Raw genomic sequence first — 15,169 nt, 5'->3', positions numbered from 1 at the left:
AAGTTGCATAAACACAGTTTTCCCCTAATGTGAATGTTAACATTGTCCGTACCTTTGCCTTTGAACTAGCTCATTTACCAGTTACGTATTGGAAATTACTTGGAACCTGAAGCACGTGCATTGCCTCTTTATCAGTTTTCAGGTGTGTGTTTGTGAGTGAGAGAGAATTTTAAAATACCTGAATGCTTGAGACCAGCCTCCATCTCTTCCATATTATGTGGTTAGAGTTGGAATTAACGGAATAAAATACATGTTGTCTATTAGGGCATTTGTCTCAAGAAGCTGCAATGTGTCTAAAAAGTTGTTAGAGCCAAGAATTTCTAACCTGTGGCTAATTCCTCACAGGTGCAAGGAGAAGCAGTTTTGAGAAACGTATAGTTGTTGAGAGTTGGTTGGTTTTGTAATTAGAGCAGAAGATACAAACAACTTAGGGCCTGGTTCACACGGAGGGTTGTTCTTGTCTTACGGCTCATGGTTTGTTTGGAGAGAAGCAAAGGAGCCTAAGTTTGACAAGAAGTCACAGTACAGTTTGTCTCCTCCCCTGCACAGTAGCACTGAGGAAGGAGCAAAATGCCCATAGTTTCAGCAGCATGTGTGAAGCATAGTTTATTATAAGTACAATTTCATGTGAAGTGCAGGCCAGGCCGAAATTATTGGGTTATCCAAACCATAAACATGTACTACTCATGCCAGATGTCTTTTGTGAAGTAATTCAAGAAAGTAAGCAGGAGAGGTTACATCTTTTGTATATAGACTTACTGCAGCATAAACAATAAATGAACTACAGGAATATGTGAACTCCGCTATCTATTACCTGGTTTCTGAAGGGAAACTTGGAAAGTGTTTGCATGTGCTGAACTCTTTTATATTATTAAACACAAACATTGGTGTCCCCTCCCCCCAAGAAATTGTGCATCTACTACATTTATGGACCCTGAGGAAAATGTATTATATCTCTAACCAGGGTCTTACTTCTGGCATCTTCATGTATTGTGTGAATGGTAAACCGCTTTGCATACTTGACAGAGGTTTTTAATGTGTCGAGTAAATCCAGAAACTTCCTGTGTGTGCAGTTGTACAACGAACTGTGATGCTAGCATACTAGTGGTGCTAGTAGCATCCAGATGTGGAAAACAGTTATGCTGGAGGTTGAAAGACGGGGGGAATCAGACATATTGTGCAGGTGCCCATGGCACATTGTATATCGGGCGCACAGACTGGGCCACTTCAGCCCACAAGGAAAAGTGCGGGAATTGTGAATTGCCCCATAATAGGAGGTGAACATAATAGCTCTGCACATTTTTGTGAACTAAATGCATAAAATGTATCTGAAATGAAGCTGTAACAACTTGAGGAAAACACTATGCATATAAAACTTACATTTGGTTTACAGGAAGTACCCGATGATCTCGATGGAGCTCCCATTGAGGAAGAGCTTGATGGTGCTCCTCTAGAAGATGTGGATGGAATTCCTATTGATGTTGCTCCAATTGATGATCTTGATGGAGTCCCTATTAAGACGCTTGATGATGACCTTGATGGTGTTCCCTGTAAGGAATATCTAAATTTAGTGTGTACTTAGAAGCTTGCACTTTCTCACTGCAAAACGCACATTTAATTGAGGCCCCGTTTATTCTGGTACTTTGGCATTTAAAATGCGGTGTTGCCGAGATTTGAGAACAGGTGTTTTTATTAGAAATTTGTCTTCCATAGGATAATAGTAGAAAAATGGAAGATGTGAGGTGTGTTGGTTATTACTATTCTGTCCGTATTCAATCAAATATAAGCAAGATCTGTATTTTCATTACCTTGTTAGGCCATAAATCAACTTGGGGCAGAAACCCTTTTATTACAGGTTTATCTTGAATGCCTCCTAAAATTGATATCTCTAGTGCAAAATGATAAAACAGCAGAAAGACTACAGCGACTCCTTTGCACAGGATAGCTCAAATGTTCCTAGATCCCACAGAGCTTTAGATCAGGCCTCTCATAATTTGTGCTCAGATTCTGGAATTTAGAGGGGCTTGAGTGCATGTCTCCCAGAATTATGATATCTGTCTATGTCTTCTCCCTGACATACAAGTTTCCATATGCAGTAGGCTTTTATGTGAAGTGAATCCTCTGCCTTTACTTTAAAATGGCATTGGCCTTAGAAGATTGCGTTATGTGCCCTTCCTGAATATTCAGGTCTGCCATTCTAAAAGCACAAGGTCATAGATCCCATTGGTGGGATGCTTCTGAGTAAACATGCAGAGACTTGCTCTGCACGTAATCTTTTACTTGCAGCAACGTATGCTGAAGCCTGCACCTTTTAAAATGGCTTATCTTTTTCAAGTGCCCTATATAAGAGAGAGCATACTAAGCAGGACTACTTTGGAACGTTGGTCATTGCTATAATCTTTTATTCAACAGTGGATGCTTCTGAAGAGTCTAAAAAAAATGAGCCAATTTTCAAAGTTGCCCCTTCAAAGTGGGAAGCAGTAGATGAAGCTGCACTTGAAGCTCAAGGTTAGTGTCATATCTAGCTTCTGCCACTTTCGTTACGTACATTTCAGTTAAATGGGTTTTAGTTCAGCATTTCTTCCTAAATATTAATGAAGCAATACTTTAAATTCACTAGCAGACATCACAAGTGCTGCTCTTATTCTGGAACAGTGCCATTAAATAAAAAAGTTAGGATTTAACTGCTATGCAGCATAGCTACAAATAACTTTTTTAAAAATAAGATTTATATAATTTTATGTAACACCGGCCAATGTTTTTGCATTTCCCCCCCTTTACTAGCGGTAACAACATCTAAATGGGAGCTTTTTGACCAGCATGAAGAATCTGAAGAGGAAGAAAATCAGAAGTAAGAATTAAGGTGTTCTGTATGTCTTCTCTCCCCCTTTTCCCGTGGCCACTCTGATCCTAAACATATTACACAATAACAAGGATCATTTCAAACATGCTATGGGGGTGTGAAATGTCTATGCTTCTGGAGTCCCATATTAGGGAAGAGATAAGCCTCCCATGGATAAATACAAAAGTTGTAACCTCATCCATTAATGCACATGTTTCCTTTAATTACTGGACTCTGGTAGCATGTTAGACCAAAGAACTGTCTATTCCTGCTTCCACGCCCCGTGAAAATCTGTTCAGTGTCCCATGTGAGTTAGGCTCTGTAGAGTTATTTTAGAAAGTAACGGTAAAATCTCTTCTCCATTAGTATCTCAGATATAAATGATGTGGGTGCCAAAACAGCCTAGGGAAAAGGCAAGAGTGGATTCCTAGATATGTGGGAGATCTTTCAGGTTTTATGGGAAAACATTAAAAAAAGATATGTGGCTTCTATCCCAAACTGAATCTGACTGATTCAGGTCTATCTGAGATTTGCCTGAAGTGGGTTGAGGCAGCCCCGGGTTGGGTTCAGCAAAGGGGAGGACAAAAGTAATGGGTTTTAAACCCTGATTAAATGTATGGTTGGGGTGGGGCAGAAGTAGATGCAAGCAAAGACGCTTGCCTGTCCTCCTCCCTCCCTCCCATGGCTGCTGGCTGCATGTTTAATTAAGGTTTTAAACCCTACATATACATAGGGCTATGTGAGGCCCCTATTTGGATTTGGGGTCAGATTGGGGCCAAATGATGCCCCCAAACTGGCTCAGAGGGAGCTGAAGCGGCACTCTCTCAGTAGTTGGATGCATGGAGCCAAATTGGGGCACATGGTCTTCTTGTTGAATCCAGACACATCCTGGCTCAAGGAGAGGTGCTGCACTGGCTTTCCATAGATCTGGGCATCCTAATCAGTGAAGCACTCCTTGCATTGTTGGATCAGTCACTGTTGATTCATTGCTGGGTCAGTAACGGGGAAATCAGATGCACATTTGCACTGCTTTGGTTTCACGCTGAGATGTGTATCCCCTCCCATAGTTACTTTGAAATCAGTCCAGCAATGATATACTGCAGCCACACTTCATTGTGCTCTATTATACCTGTGTTATATTTCCTGTTCCTGGTCAAGCAAGTGACATTTATATGGAAGGCTGCTTCTGCTTGTGAAAGCGTGAATGAAGGGTTGAGAGGAAGCGTAAACAGATATAACCCATCCTCCCTGTTTTCCCTGTGCTGTTCCTCTCCTCAGTAATTTTTCTTTGCAGTCCACGCCTAGTATTTTAAATAAAAAGGATATTGTATAATAATAGTAAGAGGATGTTACAGAACAAAAATAGAAGCAAAGTATGCTGGCACATGTATCTGTGCTTGACTTTATGCAATGACAAAATGCTCTATTGGAAAATGATAAACATAGCAGATTTCCCCCAGAGAGAATTAATTCCTGTACTTCCGTTTTTTTAAAAGCCAAGAGGAAGAAAGTGAAGATGAAGAGGACACCCAGAGTTCTAAATCAGAGGAGCATCACATGTACTCCAATCCAATCAGAGAAGAAATGTCAGATTCAAAATCTTCAAGCAAGTACTCAGAAATGAGTGAGGAAAAGCGTGCCAAACTCAGAGAAATTGAGGTGTGTGAGAAAAACATTGATAAAATTTATTTTTATACTCTGATATAATGGATCAAGCATAAAAATAATCAGTTTCCCTATTTTCAAAATTTTCACTTGGATTTCAGGAGTGCTAATCAAATTTGATCATATTTAAGAATTACTTGTATTTGTACTATGTATATGTGAGGCTGGCACTGGGTCTTAATAGTTTTATTATTGAGAGATGTAACATAAGGGAAACATAGGTACAAGCTGGAGGACCCTCCTGGGCAAATTTTGGGGGAGTGTGAGAGGAGAAGAGGAAAAATTTAAAAGCAAAAAATTATTACACAGTTCGGCGGACATAATTAGGGCATTATTCAATCATAGCAAGTGTTGGGAAATAGATAGGGGAGGGCAGAAGAGGCAACAATTGAGCCATACACACGAGAAGCCTTGAACATTTTGAACTTTGAAGCCCATAATGTACTGAGCAAGTACATTTCTAAGCTACTTATTTTGCATAATTATTGGAGCCTATGCTCTTTATTCAGTCTTGATTTAAGGATGATATTTGATCTCTTCTCAATTGTTAGAAGAGAGTGGCGCTTTTATTTTTGAATTTCTAAAGCACTTATTGCATTCCTAGAATGTAGGAAGAACTGTTGGGTAATAGTGTATTCTAGTCATAACTACTTGGAAAGTCTAGGGTGCCCTCTGCTGGTGAGAAGAGTATAACTGTATTGCAAAATAAGATTGGTCCTTTAGGATTAATGGATTCTTATTCATGGATGCTTATTTTAAGGATCCCTTTTCTAAATATGATCTCAAATATTAGGAGTAGAAATGCCCAATGAAAGTCATTACATTGGGGTATAATAATCTCTAAATTTATTGTATGATCTCCATTAAGGTTTTAAGCTGCATTCCTACTTGAGAGCGAGGAACTCTGCATTAATTTTCCTTTCATTTTTTGAGATTTAGCAGTTGTGTTGAGATGTAATGCTTAACCATTGTTAAGTGTTATGTGAATGAGCCCCTTTCTTTTTTTCTCCTCCTGTGTGGTTGCTTTCAATTAATCACAGTTCAGGTTTACCTGTGGTTTAGGGTTCAGGCATAATCTTAAATGAGACCCACTACCTGCCAGTGTAGGCAGTACTAAGTTAGATGACCAGTGGACTGACTTGATATAAGGTCGCTTCCTGTGTTCCTAATTTGGCTTGTTTCAGTGGTAAAAGCTAACAACAGTTTATCCCAGGATAAGGCTAAATTGCAATTGGTTAAATAAAAGCAAGAATTTCAGATCTTGTCATGACTGTGGTGGAGAATTCCCAAACCCAAGGCTTATTCATGTAATGGCAAGTCATAATTTTCCTTTTATTGAACCTGATGAAGAGACTTCAGCCTCACTGATAATCTGAGGCATGGGGTGGGATTTTATTTATTTTTTAAACAGAATTTGTATACTGCTTAATGATAAATAAAACTTCTAAGTGATGTACAGTACAAAGAATATAAAATATACATTAAAATGGTAAATAAAAGTCAAAGCTTTAAAGGATCAAACCATAAAGTCAGTTTAAATTTCATTATAAACTAAATGTACATATTAAAATACATGCCAGCTTTATACGTATTTTAATATCGTAATTGCACCAATTAATTGTTTTGAGAACTCGCCACTGAAGAGAAATTTATGTGAATGTATCTAAACCATGTACCCTAGGGCCAAATCGAAGTGAATAAAAAACCTAATCCAAATGTGTATGTTGTAACTTTGCGAAACTTGCAGGTAACTCTTAGTACTGTGTTTGCATGTGTATTTTCACAGCTGAAGGTAATGAAGTTTCAAGATGAGTTGGAATCTGGGAAAAGACCCAAGAAGCCAGGCCAGAGTTTTTCAGAACAGGTCGAACACTACCGTGACAAACTGCTCCAAAGGGTAAGTAGTGCTACTGTTCTGGATTTTTAAATTTAGTTTAGATATGGATTTCTATTAATGTTACTGGAACCTGTTTAGACTATAATGCTAAGTTATTGCTTAGCGTGATATGCAACAAGCAGCAGCAGGTCTCAGGCTCAAATCCACTTGCAGTCTGGATCCAACCCATTGAATGGTACTGGCCTCACATTACACTTGGCAATCTTAAATAAGAATAGTTTTGGAGCAGTTAATAGTTTGCCTGTTTAGTGTTTTAGACTTATCCAGATAGATTATTTGATCTATATAAGTGCATGATATCTAAAGTCATTTCTGTGGGTGATAGGTGCTTTGTGGTAGGGCTGCATTTAAAATTGAATATGAGCATACAGAAACTGACACTAGGCTTTATTACCTTTTTAACCATATTAAAGTGATAGACTTTAAACTAGACAAAATAATAAATAGCTTGGGATTTACTGCCCTGCAATAACTTCATGATATTTGTTGTTACTGTATCTATTTTTAAAGCGATTTAGCATCAAAACCTCAATTTTAAGGTTACTATGCTTAATGATTACGTTGCCACATATAACGGGCACATTTAGCTTGATACATTTTTTTAGAAGTTAAGTGCCAAAGGTTTTGTAGCTTTGAGCTAAAGATGTTTGAGAATCCCAAAGAATGCGATTAAGAAGACAAAGATGTTTCCAAACTTGTTTTAAAAGTGGCTACTTGATTTTGTTCTTGTAAATGTTTGACTGTATGGCAACGACTGTTGGTTAGTAGTAGAGCATATACAGAAGATCCCAGGTTTGTTCTCTTATATATCTAGGTAGCGCCGGGAATGGAATTTCTGAAACACAGCATTGCCAGTCAGGGTAGATAGACAGCATTCAGCTAAATGGATCAGTGATCTAATGTGGAGTCATAGGAAGCTGCTTTAGACTGTTTCTTGTTCCCTCAATGTCAAGCTTTGGCTCTGTTTTGTAGGGCATAAAATGAATTAACAGATACATCTTGCTGTATGATAAATTCTGAAGTGCCCAATTACTTTTAATCTAGGAGAAAGAAAAGGAGCTGGAGAGGGAAAGGGAAAGAGACAAGAAGGACAAAGAGAAATCTGAATCCAGATCAAAAGAGAAGAAAGAGAAAGAAGAATGTACACCAACAAGAAAAGACAGGTATATAACTTAAGACGGCTAGATAGAATGCAGTCTGGGCAATGTGTTTTTCCCTTCTTCTCCACCTGCATGCCCCCAAAATTAGCTCCAGGGGCTCCTCCAACCCTTCAGAGCCAATTTTGAGGGGGTGGGCTGCAGGGGAAAGGAAGGGAAGTTACATTCCGCAAGCAGAAGTCTCTTGCACCTGCAGAGCAGAAACTTTGGGGGCCACTCTGTTTTTGAATTGTTTTTCTGGTCACCTAAATTTGAGTGTCTGAATTGGAAAATAACTCGCATCCCACTGAAAGTATTATCATTTTTGTGTGTGTGTGAAGATAGTACTGCTTTTGCAACCTTGCCATTGTTTACCCTACAATTTCACAATCAAGGATCTTGGCATTTAGAAGAAAACTATCATCCAATCAACTGATAACAGTGACAATAAATATGTACAGCCATTTTAAATGGAACATTTAAAGCAATTGTTGCTTTTTTAAATGTTAAGCATGTCAGGATAAAACGGCAAACAAGGGTGCATACAAGTTACAATATCTGAAGAACAAGGCTATAGCTTAAAGCATTGGTGGGGAATCAATAGGCTGTGGGCCTATTTTGGCCCAGCAGGTGGCCTAATTTAACCTGCAAGGTTGTTTCCCCACAAGCCATGCACACCAAACCTGTATGATGTCAGGTGTAGGGCAGCTAAAGGCGTGGCTGCAAAGGAATAATCAGGAAGGCTTTAAATGCTGTTTGGCACAGACTTCAGCTGGATCAGCTACACCTTTGAGTTGCCAATCAGGAACACTAGAGTAAAGCTTATCCCTGCCAAAAGCAAATCTTGAATACAATGCCATTCAGTACTGGAAACTGGAGTGTATTCAATCCCAGCAGGGCTTGAAGTCACTGCTGATTAATTCAAATATTAGTCATTACTGTTAAGCATCTGAAATAAATTTTACCATAGGTTTTCGGACAATCAGTTGCAGTTGTGTTTTTTTAAGGCGGTATAATTAAGTCCCAAGTTTTATTTAACCATGCAGTTTTGATGGGCAGCCTGATTGCCGCTGTAACTCCTATTGCTCTGGAAATGTGCATAAGGAGATTTTGAATATTTATGCATTTAATGTTCTGAAAGCAATGTCAAACTGCTTTAATATATTTGGTGAGGTGATGGGCATCTTTGTATAGGTGCTCATAATTTCTCCTTTTTTTTTGAAAAAGGAAAAGGCGACACAGCACATCACCCAGCCCGTCCCGCAGCTGTGGAAGCAGGCGAGCAAAATCACCGTCGCCAAAATCTGAACGCTCGGAGCGATCTGAAAGATCCCACAAAGAAAGCTCACGCTCCAGGTCATCTCATAAGGATTCTCCCAGAGATGCCAGTAAAAAAGCTAAAAGGTAATGCTGTTCATTTCTGGAAATCCATTTTTGTTCAGTGTAACTCAGCAGCTAAGCCATCATTTGGCTTGGCCTGTCGTCTGAACCCAGAATCATCCTTTGAATAAATAAATAGAAACAGTTGTCTTTGTGTAATATTGTGGAGTTACAAAATTCTTGGGTGACACATATGCAGTAAAAAGGTACAGGTAGTATTTTCTTGTCCACTTTTATACATACATGTTACAGGATAGAATTAATCTGTTTGGGGAAGAGTGCATCAGATCCAGCATGGTTCTGAACTACTCTAAGAATGGGGCTGATCTTGGCAGGCAGAAGCCAAATAAACAATCTATTGACATTAATACAATTTATTTTTAGGTCGCCGTCTGGCTCAAGGACACCCAAAAGATCAAGGAGGTCGCGCTCCAGGTCACCTAAAAAGTCAGGAAAAAAATCCAGATCTCAATCCCGCTCTCCACACAGATCCCACAAGAAGTCAAAGAAGAGCAAACACTGACAAACTCTTAATTTTTATGATGCTGTCACTTACTGGAAATGCGGTTTTGTTTTTGTGCCTGAAGAGTCTGTTTAAAAAAACACACAAAACAAAAAAAGCATTCCTAATTTTTTTTTTGTGTGAATGCACGTGTATACTCATGAGTAACTGCATCGGTAGACCTGTCATTGTTTTATATTGTACAAAATACCTTCATTGTGGCTACTTCCCAGAATGAGATTTTGTGTTTAGAAACTTCATCTGAAATGTGTGTAACTGATCTGCTGGCAGTAGTGATATTTTGTTTTAGAATGTTGTGAGTTAGGAAAAAAACCCCACCCACACACAATTGTTTTCCCCCTCTCCCCCTTTTTTGTAGCTTTGACAACTTGAATTAGATTTCAAATAAAATCTGAAAAGAAAATGTAAAAAAATAATAATGGTGTTTTCTTGCCCCTCTGAAACAAGAGTTCTTTCCCCCAACCCCAGCCATAGTTTGCCACCATACAGAGCTGCCAATGTGAGCTTCTAGCAGGAGTCTTTCATACGATGGTCAGGTTATAGAACTCTTCCGGGTATGTTGGGATCTATAGCATGAATATTGTCACTTGGCAATACGTTTTACTTAATGCAGGAACATTTATGCAGTACAGATGTTCTTAAATGTTACGAGCTCTCACTTGAATTTCCAAGCATAGCCTGCAGGCACTTTTAGAACACTTATTCTCTCTCATCTTACAGCCTAGCAGCCAGAATGCGTCTGTTGATAGTTCTTTCCAGGGACATCAGGTCTGCTTCTTCCATACCTACTAAACAATGTGATTGTTTACTGGAGAGAGATTATCACTGTTGCAGCTACTTTCTATCTGTCTGGTGCTATAGATGCTTGAGCAGCAAAGTACATAGGAAGGAAGGAAAGCAGGGCTTGTGGGTGTTAGGAACCTCAAATGCAAACTTGGGCCTATGGCCTCTTCCGTTTGCTTGTAAACTCTTCCCTTTCGACACTCATAAATCTCTCGAGTCATTCATAGTAGCAGGATCACATAATTGATTAGACTAGATTTAAACCAATGCACTAGGGCAGTTTTAGTACACATTTCTGGAAATGTGACTCTGGCAGACTTCCACTATTCAGTTTCTTCATGCATGCTCTTTTTCTCCCCTTTTACTCAGATGTGAAATTTGCTCTTTCCGTCTGAAACACACATATAGGAAGGGTTTCAAGGCACATCACTGAACATGAAATCCTTTCAGCTGGTATCTTCGGTGAAATGGTATTGAAGCCACAGTATTAAGTCTTTTAATTACTTTCCATGAATAGTGAAAAGAGAACAAATTATATTTCCCCCTTACAACAAATACTGTCAGAATGATCAGAACTCTAAAATGCACATCATGAAGTGTCTTTATAAAGTGGATTTTATTCCAGAAGATGACCTTGTAAATGCATTTTTGTATTGAATTCCTCCTTTGGCTGTGAAAATTGTTGAAAGAGTAGCAGAAATTAGATTTTTTTAACTTGTATCTTTTTCTAATATACTTGTATTCCTTCCCCCTTCTCCTTCCCCAGTTTTGGATGCCCTTTTGTTTTAAACCTGTTTTTTTCCTCTTTTGGCATTGATATAACATAGCACCTCCTCTGGGTCACTTAACTTTTTTTCCATGAAAGAAAAGTCACAAAGGTTCACTGTTTGTTTCCTGGAGGAGTGGGCAGATTGTAATAAAAATGCAAAGTTTAAAGGGATCTGGACTCTGGTGAAGTGTTTTTTTTTAAAATCCATAATTATGTTTATAGACAGCTACGTGCTCTTTTATGCTATATATGGGGTTTTAAAGTGTTTGAGAGACAAAATTTGTATTCGTTAGAGGAATGTGATGCAAAAATACCTAAAATACACATGGGGGAGTAGGACCCAGATGTCCTGTGTGCTTACCTGTATTGTTTGCATATACAGGTGCTACTGATTTTTTTCCATTCTTGCTACATCTCTTTATTCAAATATATAATTTTTTAAATTGTGTTTACATCCTGCCTTTCTTCCAAGGTATATCCAAGCGGTTTACAATTCAAAATGATGAAAATAAAAAGGTATGAAACAGCCAAACCCTCTGAAGCTAATAGAGGTCTCCCCGGCACTGGTAAATTTTGAAGTGCCGGATCCGATTATGACAGCCCCCATACCCATGCCAGCTGCATTGTTCTCTAAAGAGCAGCAAGGACATGGGTAGTCAAAGAATGGAGTTGGCAAAGGATGTTGCGCTGGCTAGTCTTTCAGAAGACTTGGGCTCATGTCCCTGATTACCCATGAAGTTCACCACATTATGTTGGGTCAGTTACCATCTGAGTTTACCCAAATAAAAGGGTTCATTAGATGCCTGATTAGACTTGCTTATGCTCCACCACATCACTGCTCTTCAGGAGCAGATGGATGGTATGAGATCACTGACCTGGGATTCTCTTAAGCCTTCCGCTCAGTCTGTGTGGACCTCCGAGTAGTGCCAGCTAAAGTCTTGCTACACGCCACTTTAGTTTGAAAACGCAGAGACGATGAAAGCTTAGGAACAGTGTGGTGTGAGCCGACAGAAGGAAGCTGGGGACACGGAGATACATGGCTTTTAGGCACAAGAAGAACAGAAACCTCGTGCAAAGTGATGGTGCGGAACCTCTCCATCTAGACTCAGGTTGTAGATATGTGTAAATAAACCATATATCATGAAGACACCACAATCTCTGCTGTGTCCAAAAGAAAACAGACCGTAGGCAAAGCACATCTTGCAACCCCTGGAATCTCACATTGCTGGGGAGAGTGGGGTGGTGTGCGGTATTTTAGCAGAAGCTACTTCATTCCTGTTTCAAAGATCTATTTTTGGCACGCTGCATTACAAATACAGCTCAGACTCAGACTCCGTACAGCTCAGACTCAACTTTTTACAAAAATAAGCCAACCACAACGTTCTGAGAGGTTAGCAAAGGTTAATATGTGTGCAGCTGAACGGAAATTCAACAAGAGTGCTGTTCTGCATGCATCTTTAGATACAGTTTTAATGTGTAAAATACTGAAAGCATAAAGTACTGAAGAAGCTTCAAATACAAAGACTCAGTGTTGGAAAAGGAAAAAGTCCTGACTTCCTTTGTCTCTTCAGCCTGGTCCTCGAACCCTTGTCAGCCTAAAAGAGTCCAAGAGAAGAGCGTCCTTGCAGAGTATGTTCTGCTTTTATTCTTAAAAGTCTTCATCTGCAAAACGAACAACCAACTGTATACACATCTACACTACCAGCTTTCTCTAACCAACCAACCCACCACCACACCAACATTGACCACTCTATATATACAGGTACAATTAGGTGAAAGGTTGCATGAGTCATTGTAGGTCGCTGACTCATGCTGACTTAGTTCTTTTAGCATTAAAGAAACAGCGGCCAATTTTTAGCCGTGACAAACATGACCACCACCTGAATACGAGTGGGCAATTGAGTAGCGTCTTTATTGTTAATAGCTAAGCAAATTGCAAGGCGAAACTGATGGGCCTTATAACCAGGCGCAGGGCAAATCCATTTGTTTTTATACTGGCTCTTTACCTGCAAGCGTTATTTGTCTTGCATTTGCCTCTTCTCTCCAACTTCTGATTTCAGCGAAGCTTAATGGAATGATAGGTTTTCAAACAGTCATCTTAGCTTGGACGACAATTATGGTTTTGTAAAGAATCTTGTAAAGAATGAAAAGAATCTCCTTTGATAATGCTCATCTTCTACATACACGAAGCTTGTCTTTTTTGTTAATGTGATAAAAGGGCGGGGGGAATTTGACATCTTTTTCATGCTTAGGATATGCATTTACTGTGGGGGAAGAGTGGTATCTAAATTTAGGAGAAAACCTCTGAAAACCTATTGCAAGGAGGGTGTTTGTATTTAAAAGCTTGGGGTGGTGAGAGAAAGGTGAGGGGAGAGGAACTTGGAAACATGGTAGCAGAGGGATTGGTTCTCACAAAGTGCCAAATGATTCATAGTTTGGTATGCTGCTTCCACTGTCCTCTATCCAATTACAGTCATACCTCGGGTTGAATGTGCTTCGGGATGAGCACGTTCAAGTTGCACTCCGTGGCAACCCAGAAGTAACGGAGCGTGTTACTTCCGGGTTTCACTGCTTGCACATGTGCAGATGCTCAAAATGACGTCGCGCGCATGCGCAGAAGCGGCGAAAAGCAACGTGTGCGCACGCAGATGTGCTGTCGCTGGTTACGTTTGCTTCTAGATGCAAATGGGGCTCCGGAACGGATCCCGTTCGCATCTAGAGGTACCACTGTACCGTACTTTATACCCCGTGTATAAGATGACACCAATTTTTTGGGGGGCGGGAATTGCCGAAAATTGCTCAACCACCTGACTAACTCTGGCAATTGCATGCGTCACAAAGCCTACATTCGTCTGCCCGCTCGCCGCCATCAGCCGCCAATCACCTCCCAATTGCCACAGCAGCAGCCAATCGACAGCAGCCCTTGCTGCACCTACCAATCACCCGCCCAATCCAAGATGGCAATCTCCTGCTCACGGCGGCAACCCATCGTCTTATACACGGTATTCTATGCAACTTCCTGGTTTAAAACCCCACACATACATTAAGTAAAATATAAACATCAACAACCGACTACACCCCCAATCACCATGGCCCCCTCCACCTCTTTCCCCCTTTTTTGCCTAATGTAACACTAATGTCTCAACAAATGAAACTGATCTGTAGAAAATGTAACTTGAAAAAATAGACATTGCACATACTTTTGTAAACCAAGAAATCTGTAATAAAAATATATATTAAAAATAAAAAAACTATGTTTTGATATTTTCCCAACACACCAGGATTGCACACCAAGCTCAACTCTTGATTTGCAGGTCATGGATCACAGTTTTGGGTATGTAATGAGATGGATCCAGAGATACAGACAGAAGAGGATGGTAGAATTGGACTTTTGTGGCCTTTGATCCCTTTTTTTGGGGGGGGGGACTTTTTTGTGGTGGTGGAAGTCAATTTCAAAAGTAGGTGGATGTTCCTGGATACTTACCCTGGTTACCAAAAGGCATATGTGCCTTTTGGCCTATTATACAATTTTCTGTGGCCTACCTACCTCATTCTTTTCAAAGCTCAGAGGACAGCATGGGGCACAATTTTGTTTTGCAGCCTTCCGCTAAACGTGCAATACCGTGAAATATTGCACAAATTGATACGTTAACCATTAACTGTTGAACATAACTCCTTAAGTTATCTAACAATCTGAGAAACACATTGGCTCTCCTTACTACATATATACCATTTAGCTAGGAAATGTAATTAGTTACCTCTGTGAGTGGAAGCAGGAGACCAGCTTTCAGGAGAAATTCCATTGGTATTTGGTGTGATAGAACCACTCACGTGTGAAGGGAAATGCATGTGTCTCTTAATGGGCCGTCAATACATTTCATGGAGAACCAATCAATGAGCAGTTTCCTGGCACATACCTCTGGGTTGTTTGGGGGACAAACACCCATGAGAAATATCTGGCTGCACTGTAAAGTGTGAAACAGTGTTAAATATGTAATAAGCAGATTAAGGGATGGTAGAGTTTTTTGGGATGGGAAACATGCATGTGTCTGCACCTAGGGCTAGGCATTTATTTTTTTTAATTACTCATGCATCTCAGATGACAGCTCATTGCCAATATTAGTTATGCAAGCATGCCACTTTTACTTTAATTTCTTTTGTTGCTGGGGGAAAA

General features: G+C 39.8%; 1 protein-coding gene and 1 long non-coding RNA gene across 9 annotated transcripts in view; one reads left to right on the top strand and one right to left on the bottom strand.

Annotated features, from left to right (window-relative positions):
* Positions 1-11,166, top strand: part of U2SURP (U2 snRNP associated SURP domain containing) — a 34,387-nt gene extending 23,221 nt beyond the window's left edge. For all 8 annotated transcript variants that reach the window (XM_083613173.1, XM_083613175.1, XM_083613174.1 and 5 more), the window contains 8 exons: positions 1,394-1,550; positions 2,413-2,508; positions 2,785-2,851; positions 4,339-4,501; positions 6,294-6,404; positions 7,449-7,567; positions 8,768-8,944; positions 9,305-11,166. In XM_083613173.1, the coding sequence (XP_083469299.1) occupies positions 1,394-1,550; positions 2,413-2,508; positions 2,785-2,851; positions 4,339-4,501; positions 6,294-6,404; positions 7,449-7,567; positions 8,768-8,944; positions 9,305-9,443 (1,029 nt within the window). In that variant the 3' untranslated portion in view covers positions 9,444-11,166. The remainder of the gene's footprint in view (positions 1-1,393; positions 1,551-2,412; positions 2,509-2,784; positions 2,852-4,338; positions 4,502-6,293; positions 6,405-7,448; positions 7,568-8,767; positions 8,945-9,304) is intronic.
* Positions 9,998-14,956, bottom strand: LOC310762502. Its single transcript, XR_014548035.1, has 2 exons — positions 14,754-14,956; positions 9,998-12,013 (listed from the first exon to the last, which is right to left on the bottom strand). It is a non-coding gene; the product is annotated as an uncharacterized lncRNA (long non-coding RNA).
* Between the last annotated feature and the right edge of the window lie 213 nt (positions 14,957-15,169).

The sequence above is a fragment of the Podarcis filfolensis genome (genome assembly GCF_964270895.1).
Source record: "Podarcis filfolensis genome assembly, chromosome: 5".
NCBI classification, from domain to species: domain Eukaryota; kingdom Metazoa; phylum Chordata; class Lepidosauria; order Squamata; family Lacertidae; genus Podarcis; species Podarcis filfolensis.
The sequence above is the reverse complement of the archived record's forward strand: the minus strand, read 5'-3'. Positions and strand labels throughout refer to the sequence as shown.